The sequence below is a fragment of the Gymnoscopelus braueri genome (genome assembly GCF_963280865.1).
Source record: "Gymnoscopelus braueri genome assembly, chromosome: 7".
NCBI lineage: Eukaryota > Metazoa > Chordata > Actinopteri > Myctophiformes > Myctophidae > Gymnoscopelus > Gymnoscopelus braueri.
In genome coordinates, this window is record NC_137608.1 from 19,249,988 (window position 1) to 19,270,590 (window position 20,603).

Sequence of the window (20,603 nt, forward strand, 5' to 3'; positions counted from 1 at the left end):
TCATAATCATAATAATCATAATATAATCATAGCCATAATCATCATCATCATCATAATAGTAATAATCATAATCATAATAATACAAATATGAATGGCTGAGGTAAAATATGAATATGTTTCAGCATGCCTGAAGAATAACATCCAACCAAGTCACGCCCACCAGAAAGGGAAAGGGGGCGGTGACTGACGCGCGGCTCAGCCAATCATTTAACCGCTGGGCGGGAATTTCCTGTGATATTGACGAATCAGTCACGACAACAACGAACCAGAAAAAAAAACACAGTAACTTCAACATGTCAGCAAAACACACACACAGGGGGAGGGAACCTGTGGACAAGCAGGGATAAACTGAAGAGAAACGCATTATAAAAGGTAAATGGGGTTCGTGCGTTTCGGTTTTTGATAAACGTCTGCTGTTAGACAACACAGAATTGCTGTCCAAACTTTTGACGTGGGCGGACGGTTCAACCAGCTAGCTGCACCTAAAGCTAAAAAGCCCCGAGTCCATATTTCCTCGCGAGACGGTGTCGCGCGCCGAAAATAGCAGACCTGCAAGCTCACAGCGGGTGGCGGACGCGACCCGTTGTGAGCTTGCAGCTCTGCTATTTTTCGGAGCGCGAGCGATACCGTCTCGCGACGGAGCATAAATTAGGCTAAAACAGCAGCAGCTGTGCTAGTTAGCCGAGGTCGCTGAGCGTTTAAACGGACAGTGTCTGTCTTTTTAAAAGATGTCTCGTTCGTAGTGACACACGTTTTGTTGCACGTTATTAAAATGTTTATCCATGTCAAATTGACGTGTGAAATGCCACCTCAAGGCACATTGCCCTGAGGTGTATGTAAAAACTTTCATTTCTCACAGTCTGTGCTGTCAGACATGGCCACCAGGTCTGGGGGAAGCTATGAGATCCAATCAGAACTGGCCCCCCAAAAAATGTCAGCTGTTTTAGATATACCTACAGTGTAGCTATGCTATTGTTGTTAATTATTTGTCTCTAAGGTAAGATCAAATGTAATCAAAATGTTCATGTTTTATTGGATACATGATAAATAACATCCCGGCCGTCGTTAACTAACGGAAACGGATAGCTGCTGATAGATTTAACCAACAACTAACATTGCTATACTAGCCTAGCCTTAGAAATGGCTGTGATATTAGCCTTCATACATTTAATGTATTCCATATAATGGAATACATTAAATGTATGTAATAGTTATGTATGTCATATTTGGAATGCATGTAATATTTGTGTGTGTTTCTCCAAATTTATTTAGATGTAGCCTTTTATCAAAGGTTAAATTGCATGACAGTGTTATAGTATGTAATGTAAAAAAAATAAAGAAATACAATTCAATAATCTATTGCCAAAAACAGCTTAACATTTGATTATTTTGGAATTTGTTTTGGTGTGCTCAGAGAACAATATACACACAATACATAATGTCCACACAGATAGCAATAAACACCTCACAATACATACAGAAATGTCAACATTACAAGATTGCATGTTATGTACATATCTGGGGGGGGGGAGGGCAGAAACAATGCAGAAAAGTACATTCATACAACTTACAATGTATTAGACAACTTAAATAGCAAAACAACAACGTGGATACTGTATAACTGTATGGACTCACCTAACTGTATGGACTCACCTACTACAAGTCAACACATGTCATATAGCAGAAAAGCTCAAGACAAGAAAGCCAGGCTATATATTTGTTTATCAAACAAGTGGGCAAAACCCTGCAGACAAGAAGTTGTTGTAATTACATTGAGAGGATGGACTTTACAATGACAAATTTCAAAGATTGTTACTCAAATGGTTGGAGTTGTATGTGCTGAATATTGTGTTGTTTTAGATGAGAAAGATTCTAGATAAATCATGTAGGCCTACAGTTTCTTGCCTACTGTCTTCCACTAACACTCAAGCCAGATTTATATTTCGTTGTACAATGATGTGTCGGGGCGGAAATAGCCGATATACAAACTCACAATGCATCGTAATGGGTTGTGAGCTTGTAGATATACTATTTTCTCCATGCACCATTGTACGTATAAATTAGGCTTCAGGGTGCACCACCAAACCGGATACTTGAGTTATAACAGAGTTATAAGGGTAGCCTACCCTACACTACTGAAGACAGCTGTGGGAGTTTCCGCTGACTTTTACACCCACAGATTTACATTAAGCCCTAAATGTATGTGTAAATGTTAGGATTAGGATTGTGACGACCCATCCTTTTTTTTCCTCCCAATAATCCAGTAGATGTCCACCCCTACAGACTCATCAGCTGGCATGTCCCATCCGGGTCCTTCCCCTGGGCCAGGTCTGTCTCCGGGGCCCATATTGGGTCCCAGTCCCGGTCCTGACCCCTCGCCAGGCTCCGTTCACAGTATGATGGGCTCCAACTCAGGGCCCGGCACCCCCAGTGCACCTCATGGCATGCAGGGCCAAGGACAAAGCGAGTACTCTCAGGACGGCATGTACCCCATGCACAAGGTACAGCAAATCCCACAGATTCAGTATGTTTTTAGAGCCAGACTGTTATACCGTAAGACCAATATATTGGTCTGCCCAATATATCAGGCATTGTTTTACTTTATTCATGACATCGGTATCGATCAATTATGCAGCCGATGTGTACATTTTTTAAAACCACTTTCAACCTGCGGTCCCTAATATTGAAGGCGAAATTGTTCAAAAGTTTTCAGGAATTTTCAAAATGAGTATATCTACAAGCTTGTTGTGTAGCTATATTTGAAAAATTAGGAATTGGATAAATACAATTAGCATAATGGATGACCACAAGATCAATGTGAAATACAGTACGTATCATCGTCTGGAGCCCTGCTAAGGCACATGCATTGCTTTTATTGATATCATTGGTATTTGTCATTGTTTGAATATTTATTTTGTTCTGGTGGAAGGTGGAAAACATGTCTTAACGTTCAGCATAAACATGGATCATCTTTTGATTTCTCACGTTTCTTTCTTTCAGCCGATGGAAGGGATGAATGACAAGGCTATGGGTGAGGCCATGCACTTTGGTCACATGAAAGCAGGTGTGGGGATGAGGGCTCTCCACAGCGGGATGGGGCCACCACAGAGCCCCATGGACCAGCACAGCCAAGGTACACAAGAGCCATCTCAATCTTCAATTATTTAACAGCAACAAAGAAAAGTGGAATTAAAATAGTTTATAACGCATTTCACAATGTATAGTCAGGCCTAGACTATTCCAAATCTAAAGTCAAATGTACCAAAACCATTTTCATTCATTTTTGATAGTAATAATTATTGACTATTTTGTGGCGTTGATGCTTAAAATCCCCAAATCCCACCCACTGCAGGGTATATGTCCCCACACCCGTCCCCCATGGCTGTCCTTGAGCATTCCCCCAGCCCCATGTCTGGAGGCGGGGGTGGACCCACGCCACCCCAGATGACCCCCAGCCAGTCAGGCCCCATGATACCCATGGATCCCCAAGGAGCCATGCCCAATATGGGGCAGCATCGGGGCCCCTCTGCCTTCAGCCCCGTCCAGCTACAACAGCTCAGAGCCCAGATCTTGGCCTATAAGATTCTGGGCCGTGGGCAGCCCCTGCCTGAAAATCTCCAGTTGGCCGTACAGGGCAAACGGAGCCTGCCCACCATGCAGCAACAACAGCAGCAGCAGCAGCAGGCAGCTAATCCTAATGCTAGTCCTTTCAACAGACCACCAGGTAACGTGTTCCATTTTGTTACTGTGTAATACTTGTATTACGCTGAATCAATTCACTTTTATGGTCACAGTTGTTTGACCCTGCTTTCTTACAAAAAAAAAGAAGAAATGCGATCACAGGTGGAGTCAAATGTGTGGTAAAGACAGTTACCCTTCCATTCACATCCTAATGCCTAATGGCCCTCCGATTCCATTTAGGGCAGGGGACCAGCGTTGCCAGATTCTGTGAGAGAAACAAGCAACCAGGTCTAGAAAAACCAGCCCAAAAGAAGCGACTATGGGCCACATGAGCGCTTTAACATATACATGAGCTATTTGAAAATAGCAGATCTACAAGCTCACAACACGTAACGATGCGACGCGTTGTGAGCTTGCTATTTTTGAATAAAATCTTGCGGGGAAATTATAATAAGCAGATCTGGCGACCCTGCAGGGGGACGTGCCTTGTGTTGAGCCGTGTGCCACACAGTACAGGTTTAAAGTTCACAAGGTTTGCATAGGAGTGAGAAAGAAGACACAATGAAAGACCTTGTATTGTGTCGACAGGTATGACGATGGCACCTATGGGCGGTCCGCAGTCGAGCCCCTGCCCTACCCCAGTCATGCAAGGACATAGTCAGAGCACTGGACCCAAATCTTGGCCTGAAGGTGAGCATGTTGTAGCCTGGATGACATACAGTGCATGACAGGGCTAAAGATCATGGGGGTGGTTGGTTGAACCTGCAGTCTCTGCATTTTAAATATTGCAGTGGTTCGTATTGCGATTTTAATTATTTTTCGATTTAGCTCTGATAATGAGGATACCAGGCAAACATCAGAACTAGCATCTGTGTAAACAACGTGCTATCCAGATAATATATTTAGCATTTGTTTTGTTTTGTAAAGTGACTTTGGGTACCTTGAAAAGCGCTATATAAATGTCATGTATTATTATTATTATTATTTGTGGGCAAGCAAAATAAATAGCATACTGTACACAGGTAGCATATGGGAATAAGTAATCAGCATCTATTAAAATAGACAACAAGAAGTGATACATGGAAGTGAGGAGTGCTAGGGGTAAGGCAGAGAGACTGAAGAGGTGAGTTTTCACAGTATGGTGGAAAATTAGAAGCGAGTCCTGACTTTCCCCCCCCCACCCCGAAAATAATTCCTTGGGGTCAGCCTATTGATCGTTCCCACCAAGTTTCATGAATATCCTCCCGTTCCGTTCTCAAGTTATTCTGCTAACAGTCAAACAAACAGAGGGAATGGATGAAACCATAACCGCTGGCAGAGTTACCCAGACCTGTTGACCAGCCCAGCTCTACTTTCAAATGTTTTTTAACCCTTTAAGACCTGGAACGCATCCGTATGTCATTTTAAGATTTGAGCTAAAAAAGCATTATTTTACACTTTTGGCTATTCAAAAATAGCAGATATACAAGCTCATAGACCTCCGGCACCGAGTGCCGCGCCATGAGCTTGTAGATCTGCTATTTTTGAAAAATTGTGAAAATGTGTGAAAATCTTTGAATATATATATTTTAAGCGAACACTTTTAACTCGAATATTTGGAGATGGGGGTCCGGCGGTCCGCAGCCAAATACTTAAAAATGTTGGGGGTCAATGACATGAAAAAGTTTGAGCACCACTGATATAGAAACATACGTTTTTCAGAATACCGTTGGGATTTAGAAGACATTTGCAGAATCGGCCTCTCTGGTCTTAATGGGTTAATTATGTACGACTGACAAAAAAAACATCAAAACGTTTCACCCCCACAGGGCAGGGCAGTGAAGCTCCAAGCACACCTCAGAAGCACCTGACTCCGGCCACGAGTGGAGGACGCCCGTCACCGGCACCACCTCAGGCTCCTGCCGCTCCACCCGGGCCCATGATGCAAGGCGGCTCGGTGACCCCGCAGGCTCCGGGGCAGCAGCAGGCGTCTCCCATGCACCAGCTCCAACAGAAGCAGAACCGCGTCACTCCGGTCCAGAAGCCCCAGGGTCTGGACCCAGTGGGGATCCTACAGGAGAGGGAGTACCGGTAAACTATGTCCCACTCGCTCACTCACACAGGCCTCCCGCCATGGGATGTAAACACTTATCCCCAATTTTTTGGGGCATTGTGCCGAATGTCAAACACAAGCTTACAAAAGATTATGTGAACTTGAGTCTCAGAATTTGACTGACTTTGGGCAGGTACACCATAGCAATCTCAATCTCAAGGCCTTTTCATACTTGACGGTTTGTTATTAATATATGCTGTGTATTTAATTAGTAAGTAAGTAAGTAAGTACATTTTATTTATAAAGCACATTTCAAAACAAGGTTACAAAGTGCTGTACAATGGAACACAATTAAACACAATTAACAAGTTAACAACAGAGTATAAAAGTATATAAATAGAGTAATAAAACAATACAACAACAAGGATTAAAACAAAGCAATTTGTCCGTGAAAGTCAGGTAGAATTTTATGGGTAAAAATGCTTACGGAACAAATGTGTTTTTAACATCCTCTTAAAACCTTCAACAGACTCTGCATTTTTTATGGCCAATGGTAGGGCGTTCCACAGTGTGGGAGCAACCACTGCAAAAGCCCGGTCACCCTTTGTTTTGCGATTGGACGCAGGTATTTTAAGAAGGCCTTTGTCAGAGGACCTGAGGGATCTCATATTGTCCTTAGGAGGCAGTAGGTCCAAAATATAAGGTGGGGCCAGCCCGTGTAATGCTTTATAAGTAGTTAGGATAATTTTAAAATCTATTCTGGACCTAACTGGTAGCCAGTGCAGTGCGGCTAACACCGGAGTTATGTGTGCTCTGCGGTTGGTGTTGGTAAGGATTCTGGCTGCCGTATTCTGCACTAGTTGGAGTCGGGATAATGATGAACGGCTCAGGGTGGTATAGAGTCCGTTACAATAGTCAAGACGGGAGGAAACAAAAGCGTGCATGACTTTTTCCAGGTCAATTAGCCTTTCAATGGAATAGTGAACCAATTCATCAGGAACATGTAAGCAGTTATCAAATGAAAACAAGACCAGGAGACCTGGTTCTGCCAGACCCAGAATGAAGTCCTAGTATGTAACAGCTTTACTTAATTACATACTTGTGACATAATAATGATGTCATGAATAGTTCGGCTGGGGCCGGAGGACAAAGTGACCATGCCCATTTATGGACGAAACAGGTACAAAGCCTCATGTAAGCCCGACCCCTTGGGTCTGGCAAATATAGGGCTTCGGTGAACACTGAAAATGTGTCTCTTGTGACTTTATTTGTAATTATTTGTGTATATTTAGTGACAGCATCAGTGTCGTATAGTATAGATAGAACCCTTCAGTGCTTGTGCTAAAACTGGGGGTCCTTGAACTTCAAAGGTTTTAGAACCACACACTCTAAACGATACAACACAAAGTCTACAAAATATAAGTAATTACTCCGGTGGAGATATTAATATCAGTACTTTTATACAATTTTTAACCTAGAAAGCGTGCAAATATAAACAAATCGACTCTTCGAGGCATCTAGGGATGCCTCTATGCCCCGATACAAATGTTTGTTTATTTTGTTTTTGTTGTTTTTTATTCCCCCGTTTAGTGACAGGGAATCAAATACATCTTCATTATAAAAGATACCTGTTCCGAATCTGCAGCTTGTTGGGCTACAGATAACTAACACACCAACACAGCCATTGCAAAATGTATGCATCACAACAATAGATAAACATCGGCTATTGCCATCGGTGAATGTCAACTGATTTGCAGGTATGCCGATGGCAAATATTGTCCGATACCAATGGCTGATATATCGGTGCATCCCTAGTCCGTTTGGTTACTTTTGTACTCTCTCAGAGTTAAAAATGAACACTGAGGATTTGACTGTGTACTATATGACTACAATACTGTAGTCCTTTTTTCCTGATCACTTTTATACAAACAATAAGCTTCTGCTGTAGCGTTTACAGTTACTGTGTCGTCTCCTCAGGCTACAGGCTCGGATTGCCCATCGAATCCAGGAGCTGGAAAGCCTGCCGGGCTCCTTGCCTCATGACCTGAGGTCCAAAGCTACGGTGGAGCTCAAGGCTCTGCGTCTGCTCAACTTCCAGAGACAGGTACAGTACACAGCAGTCACACGCCTTTCATGTTTCACACCAGTTTCCTCTGTTACCATTAGGGGTGCAGCAGATAATCTAGCTAATTGATTTAATTGATTGTAAAAAAGAATCAATAGTTACTATTTTGGGCCTGTCATTACAGCCGAAAAGTTTTTTTAAAATCCATACTTTTCCAAAAAAGTTAAAACATCTTATCTACGATTATTTCTTTAATCCAAAAAGTAATCCATTGAATCGGAAAATAGTCGATAGTTGCAGCCCTACACTGCAGTCATATGCCTTTCAGGTTCCAGACGAGTTTCCTCTGGTGTGATTTTCTCATTGGGAGCAGCAGTGGCTCAGGAGGTACAATGACTATCTGGGAATTGGAAGGTCCCCGCCGGTGTTGAGGTCTCCCTGAGCAAGACTCTGAACCCCCAATTGTTCCTTGTGCGCTCACTTGGAGCAGCACAATGCTGTTAATAGGATGGGTAACTACAGAGGGGAAATTTACCCTGGAGGATCACAAATAGCCTTTATGAGGATACCCTATACTCCCTACAGTAAATCCTCAATGTAGCTGCTTGTCTTCCTGATATCCTCCCTGGAGTGTATTCTGCACCAGATGTCTTAGAGTGAACAACTGAAGTACTAACTGCATTAGGGCTGAAACTATCCATTATTTTGTTAACAATTATTCTGTTGATTACTTTTTTTTTTGAAAAAAACAAAAAACTGTATATATATATATATATATATATATATATATATATATATATATATATATATATATATATATATATATATATATATATATATATATATATATATAAATGAATCGACATGAAAAACATTAGAATTGATATTTTTATTATTAATTAAATAAATGTGTCTAATTAACCACTTAAGCCCTATTTTATACTTTGCTGATCTCCAAGCTCACAATGTTTTGCATCGCAAAGTGTGAGAACTATTTTCTCTATTTTTTAAAATGTTTGTCACCTATAATGAGGCGGTCTGAACACAGTTGCAACTCAGGTCCGTTTCACTAAGACTAGAGGGTTGAGTTGGTTTAGTTGGAAAACAGGCTAGGTTAAAGAATAATACCTATCTAAAACCCCAAATACCTCTTGTATTACTGTATATGGTGTGAGCATTGGATTGGCAACTAATGGTTTGATACTAGCTAGGTACTGTATGTCACTGGGTATTATAGAGAAGAATATTAATAAAGCTCTGTATAAAGAAACTCATCCCAACTGTATTCACTTCAAGCTTTTAATTCATGCCCTGGTATATTATTTATGCCAAAAACAGCAAAAATCTAAGTCTGCATCAAATCATACAAAAAAATATATATATCTGAATATTAGATCTAAAAAAAATCAAATTCCCCCCCTATTGTATTATAAATAATTATTAACTGTTGCACCCCTAAACTGCATTGAGGGAGTTGTGTTGAGTCTCACATTAAATAGTTTAGATGGATAGGAGTTAAAAGAGAATGAAAGTTCTTCCACATAAAGTACATTTGACATTTAAAAATGTCTGCCGTGTATGCTGGTCTTGCACACCAAGACCCCCCTCAGTTCATATACATGCGACAAAACCTTCCCTCTGGAGAGCCACCGCACTTCGGTGTGCAACAGCAACATTTTATGTTCCGCCCCCATTTCCTCGCACAAGGTGGCGAACAGCCGGCTTTTCAATGGTTGTGCTTTTATAAAGTTAACGATGCTTACCGCATCATCCAACACAGCCGACCTGTCTTTTGGTAAAGTCTTTGCAACCAGCGCCTCACGGTGTAAAAAGCAATGCGTAACCATGACGACAAAGACGGTCGCTTGGACTCCTTGTCGTCATTGGCTGTGTGCCCGTGACGGACGATGGCTCATGGAAGCAGCAGCCGTATCTATTGTTCTCGAGGGGGCGGGGTTGGTTTCGTTCTGTTTCTTTAAAATTTTAGACGCACACCAAGCCCTCTCAGACGGCACACTTTTTTTTTCAACAATGTTTATTTATTTTTTCTTTCTTTACACAAAATATATCAACATTATAATACAAAGAAAACAGAAAACAAAAAAGGACATTTACATTAAATCATACAAGACAATCATTGAAATGACAAAAACAAAAACAAAAGAAAAACATACATAGGCATCAACACTACTCCTCTCCAGATTATTCCATTAAAAGTGGCAGATTATTGTTTTCCATATATTGTATGAAGCAACCCCAGACCTCCTGAAACATCTCTTGTTTGTCCTTAAGTATGTATGTGATTTTTTTCTAGAGGTAGGCATAAAGACAATTCCCTGAACCACTGTGCAATGCTTGGTCTATCCGGCCTCTTCCAGGTCAATGCAATTACTCTTCTCTCAGACGGCACACTAAAGGGCCGTGGCACGCCGGTTGGGAAACTGAAAAAATAACATAGCTCACCTAACCCTAGAATCTAGGGTTAGGTGAGCTATGTTATTTTTTTCAGTTTCTGCTGTTGGTTCTCATCATGGCTGCCAGTTCCCACCTGATGTCATGTGGGAGATCTGACTGTTCCAGACCATACTGAATAACTGCTAGCTTGCATAACATCTTCAGACTAGGACTTAAGTCTAAGAGGTACAGCTCTTTGGTCGTGTCTCCTCCAAGGAGGATGCTATGATCTCCCACCATGCAACACCACATCCTTGACATCCCACATGGGCCATCCCCCTTGGCCTCAACCGTTTTCCAGGAGAAAGTCTCTGGATTGAACTTCCAGAGATCTTTGAATATATTGTTATTGAAAAACTTGCTGCCGCCAACTATGTACAGCTCTCCATTGTAGGCAAAGGCTGAATGATGCACGCGCCCTTCTGGAGAAAGCTGTGTAGAAGGCGTGCTCAGCCAACAGCTGGTCTCCGTGTCAAACACTTTGATGCAGTTGTAGCAGGTCGAAAAGCCTGGGGGGGACTCTCGACCCCCAAATACAAACATCTTTGTCCCCATGATTGTGGCAGAGTGATACATTGAAGCAGGTGCTGGCGTGCCTCTGGTGTCAATTAAAGACCAGACCATTGTGGTGGTGTCCAACTTGTAGATGTCATTAGTGCATTCGGTCACATGATTGTATCCTCCAAAGATATACATAACCTTCCCCAAGACACAGGCTGAGTGCCCATGCCTCGCCTCGGGAACAGTCCCAGAAACATTAGGCTTCAACCATCTGTGGGTGCTGACATCAAATGCAAAAATCACGTCGCTTAAGCTAATCCAGTTGAACCTACATCCCCCCCAGATGTAGATGATGTGTTCTACCAACACAGCTGTGTGGCTGTGCTGCTCGTGGGGAACCTCAGAGGGACGTTCTCCTCCTCTAGCTGTCTCTGGGGGCAACTGAATCCATCGTAAAGAGACTGCATTGAAGATATCCACAGCCATCTGATCAGTGTAGTGCTTGCGTCCTCCAAAGGCGTACACCTTTTGGCCAACAACCACCGCAGCAAGAATACCGATGTAGTGGGCGGGATTATGTTGTTTTCCTTTCTGATGCACGGTCCAGCGTAACATTTCCTAACACCAGCACCACTGAGGAAAAGATGGAGTAGACCTAGTTGAGTTCCCTGTTAAATATTTTTCCTATTGCACCTGCTACCACTTATACTGGTATGGCGACACACACTGTAAGTTAGATGGTGTCCAGTGCCAATATAGGTAAGCCAGTAATCACTCCAGTGTGTTGGATCAGAACACAATTTCTGATGTTCAGAGTGTTCGTGAGGGAAGGTGATGCAGTCAGGTATTCTCTAGATGGTTGCTCTGGTAGGCCTTTAGTAGTGATGGATGAGGCTTCGGTATTTGGTTTATTTACTCTCATTTGCACTGCATTTGCGGGTTCTGCCTTTAAGCTGATCGCCTTGGCACGTGTGTCATCACTATGATGTCACTATGATGTCACTATGATGTCAGCAATGCCCAAATATACGCCCAATATATCACATTGGCCTCCAGATGATCGTCAGTATTGAGTAACCTTAACGACATGATATCCAGGGCTGTCACGATTACACATTTAAGTTGACGATTAATTGTCACTCAAATAATTGCGATTTAACGATTTAATTTTGCTTCTGTCGTTGAAAATTATTGGAAGATTATGAATAAAAATTACATTTCTGTTTGGCTTTTAGCCTTCGTAAACAAAAGTTGCACGGGCAGATATGACAAATAACACATATTTAATTACTCTACACTTAAAAATAAACATTAATAGTGGAAATAGCCGATCTATAAGCTCAAAACGCGTCGCATCTCGACGCGTTTTGAGCTTGTAGAGCTGCTATTTCCACTATTTTTGACATTTTTGGAAAATATATGACATATTTTGGAATTGGAATGGAATTGATTATGACAATTATGACAAAAAAATAATTGCGATTATATAGAATAATTGCTATTAGACGATTATGTAATAATTGTGACAGGCCTAATGACAAACACTGTGAAAAAAGCCTTTTTAAAGCACAAGGGCACTTTGGTAAAGGTTTGGGTTGTGTAGTCACAGTACCTTGTCATGGTGTAACTTGTCCAATATTTCGCTAAGTGCGATTGTCCTCCCCAATAGAGAATTCAGTGCTAGCTTAGCGACCATTGCTATCCGCTATATAAATGGTAAAATGGTAAATGGTGCATTTATATAGCGCTGGCGGAGGAAACCATGCAAGGCACCAACCTGCTCATCGGGAGCAATTAGGGGTTCAGCATCTTGCTCAAGGACACTTCGACACTAACTCTAGGTGGGGAGCGCCCCAGCCCGGGATCGAACTGGGAACCTTGCGGTTTTCCAGTTCACTCTACCCGGCCCTGAGCCACTGCCGCCCCCTATATGGCCCGCTCCCATCACATATCATAGCGTCCGACCATTCGGTCCCAAACTTGCCGTGTGTGACCTAGGACTGGTAAATTAATATTAAAATTCGAATATGGGGGAAATATGTATATTCGAATATGAGAATTAATATTCTAATACAAATTTATAAAAAATGAAAACACTTATTTATATATATTTTTAATATTTTCAAAAAATAATAATAATAGTATTTGAATATATTCGAATATCTGGCAATTTTTAAGACCAATATTTGAATATAATTTCTGAGGAAAGTTACCAGCCCTAGTGTGACCCCATATGACCGCCAGGTGTGCAGACGATTCGGATAGACCAACGGTTTGTTGCCATGCGTCTTCTGCCGACCGGTCCGGCCCCAAGCGCTACAGGGCTCCTGTGATTTGACAGACGCCGATTGGCTCTTCCACTTTTTGGTTTCTGCAAAACGCCCACACAGCCAACGTTGCCAGATTCTGTGAGAGAAACAAGCAACCAGGTCTAGGAAAACCAGCCCAAAAGAAGCGACTATGGGCCACAAGAGCACTTTAACATGTACATCAGCTGTTTGAAAATGGAAGATCTACAAGCTCACAACGCGTCGCGACGCGTTGTGAGCTTGTAGATCGGCTATTTTCAAATTAAATCTTGCGGGAAAATTATAATAAGCAGATCTGGCAACCCTGCACACAGCGCTTGGGACCAGACCCGTCTGCAGAAGACACATGATATAATGTGAATTCATACGACCGAGATGGTTTACCAGGCTAGCAAATCTTGAGTTCTTTAGATTTATCTAAAGAAGCAGTATACACTTTCAATACTAATCTGTTATAAATTGTGAAATTACGAACAACTACGCCGGAACTACCTTTCTACACAATCCATACCCTAGGACAAGATGAGGAGGACAGGATGACAGAAGCATTTAAAACCTATGTACAGTACATGTCTTATCGATTTGCACATTTATAACTTGATAATTGTATTTATAACTTAATAATTGTATTTATAAGGATTATAAGTATATTATATGTAGAAGGAAGCCACATCAGTTTTATTACTTACCCACGTTTCAAACCCAAACACACATTATCCGAAAGCACACAGGCAGGCCTACCAAAGACTACATTCAGATGATTAATTGAATGCATAATGAATAGGCATGTAACGATTCACTCAACTCACGATACGATTCGAATCACGATTTGAGGTTCACGGTTCTGGACCCCCCCCCCCAAAAAAAAAAACCAGACGTATTATATTTATATGTCAATGGCTCTCTGGGCAATTGAAAAATTGGACGTATTATACGTCAATGGCACTGACAAATTCTTGTTCATTCATTAAACATAATGGAGTCACTTGTGTGCCCCAGGTGTAACAGATGTTGAATACCAATTGTTACTGAATCGATGTGCATTCCTGTTCATTTTGATTTGCATAAGTAGACACCCTGTCAACACCAGAAAAGGCATGCAGATTTAAGGCTTGTATGCAAATAAGTCATGGTAAAAAAAGAAGCAACAGAAGCACCATTTTCGAAGTGATGTTGTTACAGGTTTAGATAAAAAGCATGGCATGGAATCACTAATGCTGTGAACACCGACAGCAGAAAGACACCCCATTTAAATAAATAGTTTGGCTTCAAATTATAATCCAAAAATGTATCGTATGGAAGTGAAGCAGGCACAGTTTATTATCCACAGCCTGTTGTCAGGACAATTATTGAAGACACTGCACTGTAGAAGTATAGTAGATGGAAAGTAATACATCTCAGATTACACAAAACATGATTTGTGTCCAAGCACATCCATACACACTGCTCTACAACAGCGCGAGCGTGTGCTTGGTGTTTATAATAGGGTTATAAAACCAATTGCCCATATAGGTTTACAAATGATGTACTGAAACAGTTGGTTGTTAATATGAGGGTTGGCGCTAATGTAATTGATTCTCCACAAAGAATAAGGCAATTCCAAGTACATAAGCTTGTTATCCAAAGTGTCATTTGTTGTCTACAAGTAAAATGTTTTGAGTTTTAGTAGTTTAACGCATTCCATGCCAGAGTTTATTCATAATGTACTCACCCACTGCCAGCGATTTATTGTTGTTTTTTAGTTTTTTTCACCTCGCCACAGACTTTGCTAAATACCTTATGATCGCGCGTTCAACTGTTTGTAGACACACAGGGTAGCTGTGTGAGTGGGCCAGAGAAGAAATTTTCAATCGACGACATTCCATTTTGCAGTAGTCGCAGTTTCTAAAAAACGTTTTAAACAGCGTTCAGCGCGGAGAAAAACAACACAGAGATAATGGCGATTTAGCGGAAGCTTTAGAGCGGCGGCGGATGGGAACGAAAATCTTCGATTGACGTCATTTCCGTATCCGGGTGTGCTACAATGAAATGTGTCACTGCGAGAGAGTGCTATAATGAAATGTGTCACTGCGAGAGAGTGCTATAATGAAATGTGTCACTGCGGAAAAAATAAATAAAGACCACTTCGCGTAGATCTATGCGATTGGTACGCTGCGCTGTTATTTAGGTTCGCGTAGATCTACGCGATTGGCAGTCAATATGTTAATATAGTTTATGTTAACCATTTTAACCCTGGCCCCTCAATTTTGGGCACGTCATTATTATTGGACAAATAATAAGAATGCAACACATTTTGATCTTCTAGATTGACTATTTTTTTAAATAATCGTTGTTCTTGTTTCTGTTCCCAGTTGAGGCAGGACGTGGTGGCGTGCATGAGGCGAGATACCACCCTGGAGACGGCCCTCAACTCCAAGGCCTACAAACGCAGCAAGAGGCAGACGCTCAGGGAGGCACGCATGACAGAGAAGCTGGAGAAACAGCAGAAGATTGAGCAGGAGAGGAAACGCAGACAGAAACACCAGGTGACATATTCACCAGCCCACCTGCACGCATACATACACACACTAGAGGGTAGCACTGGTATGCCTGGAACCGGAACACCTCCAAAATATTGACTTGTCCCCCAATAAAGTTGATTCTGAGGTACGAGTTGGATCCATTACAATTGCCACATGTCTCGGGCCCGGGGCATCTGAAATGGATGGACCCGGATGGACCTGATCAGCTTTTTCTTTTCATATTAAAGGAGGAGTTCACCCAAAAAATGACTTATTTTCTATCAATTACACACCCCATGAAGCCTTGATTTCATGGATTTATTTTAGTTTTTGTGGCATTCCTAAGACAATAATTTGATGACCGTATTTATTTCCGGTAGGAGACACAAATAATCTACTTTGTGTCTCCTACCGGATACATTAGCCGGTAGGGGACGGGAATCAAATGATTAGCTTAGGAATGCCACAAAAACAAAAAAGAATCCATGGATTCAACGCTTCATAGGGTGTGCAATTGATAGAAAATAAGTCATTTTTTGGGTGAACTCCTCCTTTAAACTCTTTATTGTGACCAATGCATAAACACCCTGACGCAAGAAATGGCAAAACCTACGTAACGCCATGACAAATTTCCCATAGCGTGTCTGAGGGACATCCAGGTATTAAAATCTCTCAGAACCTTTTTTTGGATAGGCAAGCAGAAAAACCTTTGGACAGTCAGTTGGACTATTTTGAAGTATGTACTGTAAGCGCTTAGTTTAAGTACCTTCTCACGAACCTTTTATCTACTGTTATGTAGGAGACATTCTTATTTCATTTTCCTTGAGTGTGATGTCAGGAAGCTTGGCAGCTTGTCTCTTTGAAAGCACATTTGGTGATGGAAGTGGAAATAATCCTTTTGGTGTGTGGGTGTGGGTGTGGGTGCGTGTGCGTGTGCGTGTGCGTGTGCGTGTGCGTGTGCGTGTGTGTGTTGTGTGCGTGTGCGTGTGTGTGTGTGTGTTCCAGGAGTACCTAAACAGTATTCTTCAGCATGCTAAGGACTTCAAGGAATACCACCGGTCTGTTACGGGCAAAATGCAGAAACTCACCAAGGCCATTGCTACCTGGCACACTAACACCGAGCGGGAGCAGAAGAAGGAAACCGAGAGGATTGAGAAGGAGAGAATGAGGAGACTCATGGTATGTATGGGCCAAGACTTATCAGCCATTGATTAACAACTTTCTCAACAAAGAAGTGTAGTACAAATCATTGTGTACACTTTGTTTACAATCGTTGTCATTAGCGTCACTATAATTAACCACATGAACCCTAGCATCCCTATATTGGGCATGTCATAGGCAAGCATTTTGGGAACATTCTTCGAAATTGTTGTGACGCATGTTTAACATGTGAATTGGCTATTTTTGGATAAGAGAATTGGTGTAGAGTGGAAAGAAAAGGAGGGGACCAAGTATAGACCCCTGGGAACCAAGTATATAGGGTGTAAGTGGTTAATATACATGAATAACGGCAGTTGCGTTAAAGGCACATCCACCAGCAAACCGTTCTATTACTGAGCAGTATGGAAGTGTTGTTAACTTGTGCAAAAGTATCATTGTTGATGAAATATGCTGATGCCGAGCTGAGGAGGACAAGCACTTTTCCCAACTCTCTCTGATTGAAAGTGAAATTTCAAAGTGCTACACCAAGCAGTTTGCTTTCGTTTTCACCCGAGTTCATCTGTGAAAGTACGACACAACAGACTTGGAAGTGACGGGCGCATTAGAGGTTCATATTGAGTCGGCTCTTCTGGGAGCTGAGAAATGATTTGTCACATTCTAAAATGTACCTCAACGTACCTCATTACCGTGCCTGAAAATAGGGCTGCAGCTAGCGAGTATTTTCTCAGCGATTATTCTATTACTTTATTATAATATATCTATTACTTTTTGAAATATGTTCATATATTTATATTTTTTTAATATATATTAATAAATGCACGCACATTAATTCTAATGGATCTTTTATGATCCACTAAATCTGATAGTATAATTAACCATTTAAGCTATTTTATACTTCATCTTACAATAATACTATTAATAATACTAATAAATAATAATAATACAAATGTATATGTTTTTGTTTTTTCCAAATCAATTGTTTTATTCAAATTGATAATTTTTAATATAATTGATTCATTAGATTAGTTTGATTAACTGTTGCAACTGAATTGAAAACTACACACCCCATTCCAAACTGATATCGCTGCAACGGCTACGCACAGCCGCATTTTCGAGCGTCGTCCCTTTAACTCGTGTTCTCTTGTCCCTTACCTGCCATGTAGGCCGAAGACGAGGAAGGCTACCGCAAGCTGATTGACCAGAAGAAAGACAAGCGCCTGGCCTACCTGCTGCAGCAGACGGACGAGTACGTGGCCAACCTCACCAACCTGGTGTACGAGCACAAGGCCGCGCAGGCCGCCAAGGACAAGAAGAAGAAGAAGAAAAAGAAGAAGAAGGTACGGGATGGAAGGTCGTTTTCATTGATCCTTGCTCCACGCTAGTACTTGTCAATGTAGTTGTAAGCGAAGTGTGAGCTTAACCCATTAGTCACTTTTAGATTTCTTTAGGCTATTCAAAAATAGCAGATATACAAGCTCATAGCGCGGCACCGAGTGCCTCGCTATGAGCTTGTAGATCTGCTATTTTTGAAAAATCGTGAAAAAAAAGTTTTTATATTTCTTTCAGAAAACTGTTAGGATTTAGAAAACATTTTAAGAATCGGACTCAGGCCTTAATGGGTTAAGTAATGTTGGACCGCTGTTAATACACAGTGAAAGTTCCGCCTTGCACAAGGCCGCTCAAAAGGGCAGCGCAATTATCGTTGCTATTTGACCGACACACAGTTGTAATTTTGTTTCGATAACAAATGATGGTTGGTCTTAAAATGAGATGTTGTCTGGTGTCATCAGGGCACACTTCTATCTTACACATTGCGTTTGCGTAAGACTAGCTTCAAATTGGTCTCTGACAGGTGGACTTGCCACCATAGCGACGTCAACAATAGATCACCAAGAAAATAAATGTAATATATTCAACCTAAAAATAAAAAATATAATCAATTTTCCCACGACAGCTACATACTGTAATATGATGTCACCTGGGCACAGATGAAGATTGTCTGAAAACATTTGACTCTGAACTGTCTGTGTTCTTTAACATCCATGCCAACTTAAAAGACGCATGAAAGTATGAGAGCAATGACGGGTTATGTTGTTTGAAATGTAGATATTAATTTGCTTATGTAAACTGAGCATAAATGAGTCTGTAGACATTTGCCAAGGCCTTTTGAATGACCAGATGGTGTAAGTTTGCAAGATTGTGAACAGATGGTAGCGCCCAGATGAATGCTCATAATCATCAAGTTCTCATTAACAGGCATTAATCTTGCCCTTTAGTTTAAGATCTGATTGAGCCCAGGGTTAAAAACCAGTATGTATAATAATAATAATAATAATTAATAATAATAAATAACAATATAATTCCCTGGCTAATGGTCTGTGACATTTCATTTTTGTTCATTTGTTCGACATGCAGAAGGTGGATGGAGATGGTGAAGGTACCAGTGCTATAGGACCTGATGGAGAGGTAAGTAGGATTACTGTAGGTTGAAACCACATAAACACTTTTTTCTTTCTTGGTTCATCTGGCACTGTTGACTTCTGTTGCATTATCAAATGAGTGGAGATCTGTTTTAAGAGGCATTCCATGATTTTCCTTTATGTTATATTTTATGTGTATGGTTCCAGACTATTGAGTTATACAGTAACTGTACCAAACCCACTCATCCACCACCAAATTAGTTGCGGCAACATCTGAGAATGTATACATAGCATCACAAATAACATTGTGACAAAAGCTTGTGTAAACATGTGTTATGAGTTATGCAGTGATGTAGTTAATAGAAAAGGTAAACTATCTTTTCTGCATAAGGAACGCATAGTCTTAAGGCTGTATTCATCGTCACGTCATGTGTTTACAAGTATGTTTTTTATGTTTTAATATATGAACAGCCAATGAAGAAAATTTAGTGAACTTTAGTTCTCTTTTCTTGTTCACTGGTGAATTGTACATGAACATTTTAATGTAGTGGTTGAATGTTTACAGTTATTTAAATATACATGACAAAAACTCAATAACTTTGCACAACTTTAGCATTGCCTGGATGTGGTGTTAACCACTTTCAACCTGGCTGGCGCTCCTATTTTGGGCATGACATCACACAATTCTTTTAAATAGCCGATGTACAAGCTCACAACGCGTCGCATTGTGTGACGCGTTGTGAGCTTGTAGATTGGCTATTTTCGCCACTTGACACCGTCGTACAACAAAGGCGGTGGTTAAGTTGTTAACTGATTTGCATGAGCTACTTACAGTAGCTACAATCTTATTGAACATTATTAGCAGAGGCTGCGTTGTCAGAATTGAACATAAATTAACGGTTCGATTTTAAAAGCATTTAGTTGCATAAACATCTAGCTATTTGTACTTGTCAAATATGGTGTGAAAACTCTATTGATAACTCTGACACATTTCAGCCACAAAGCCTTCCTCAGCGTAATCAAGATCATTACGCTGAGAAAGGCTTTGTTTGTTTTTTTCCCAACAATATATTTATTGAATTTATCTTTTTCCAAACGACTTTTTCCAACGTAATGTGAGGTTGTAATGTAGCGCGGCACTCGCTATGAGCTTGTATATCTGCTATTTTTGTATAGCCAAAGTGTAAAATAATGCTTTTTAGCATTAAAAAAAAATTACACGGATGCATTCCAGGTCTCAAATAATTGCATGAGGTGACCTGTTAAGCTGAAGCAACTTAATCTTCACTTTGATGCTCACATGCTTGTCTGTTTGTCCATTAGCCCATGGATGAGAGCAGCCAAATGAGCGAGCTCCCAGTCAAGGTGATTCAGACGGAGACCGGCAAAGTCTTACAGGGGACGGACGCCCCAAAGTCCAGTCAGCTGGAGGCCTGGCTAGAGATGAACCCTGGGTAAGACCAAACCTTTGTTGCTTTT

The 20,603-nt window shown here is 41.1% G+C and overlaps 1 protein-coding gene across 5 annotated transcripts in view; it reads left to right on the forward strand.

Annotated features, from left to right (window-relative positions):
- The first annotated feature begins 250 nt into the window (after nucleotides 1–250).
- The window catches only part of smarca2 (SWI/SNF related BAF chromatin remodeling complex subunit ATPase 2), a 58,181-nt gene continuing 37,828 nt past the window's right edge, over nucleotides 251–20,603 (forward strand). The window contains exons 1-12 of one of the 5 annotated variants that reach the window (XM_080434199.1): nucleotides 251–372; nucleotides 2,265–2,501; nucleotides 3,001–3,133; nucleotides 3,353–3,724; nucleotides 4,270–4,371; nucleotides 5,490–5,751; nucleotides 7,691–7,817; nucleotides 15,394–15,567; nucleotides 16,549–16,722; nucleotides 17,868–18,041; nucleotides 19,120–19,170; nucleotides 20,448–20,578. In XM_080434199.1, the coding sequence (XP_080290325.1) occupies nucleotides 2,268–2,501; nucleotides 3,001–3,133; nucleotides 3,353–3,724; nucleotides 4,270–4,371; nucleotides 5,490–5,751; nucleotides 7,691–7,817; nucleotides 15,394–15,567; nucleotides 16,549–16,722; nucleotides 17,868–18,041; nucleotides 19,120–19,170; nucleotides 20,448–20,578 (1,934 nt within the window). In that variant the 5' untranslated portion in view covers nucleotides 251–372; nucleotides 2,265–2,267. Of the gene's footprint in view, nucleotides 373–933; nucleotides 998–2,264; nucleotides 2,502–3,000; nucleotides 3,134–3,352; nucleotides 3,725–4,269; nucleotides 4,372–5,489; nucleotides 5,752–7,690; nucleotides 7,818–15,393; nucleotides 15,568–16,548; nucleotides 16,723–17,867; nucleotides 18,042–19,119; nucleotides 19,171–20,447; nucleotides 20,579–20,603 lie in introns of those variants that run through there. The other 4 variants (XM_080434202.1, XM_080434203.1, XM_080434200.1 and 1 more) reach the window with 4 other exon arrangements.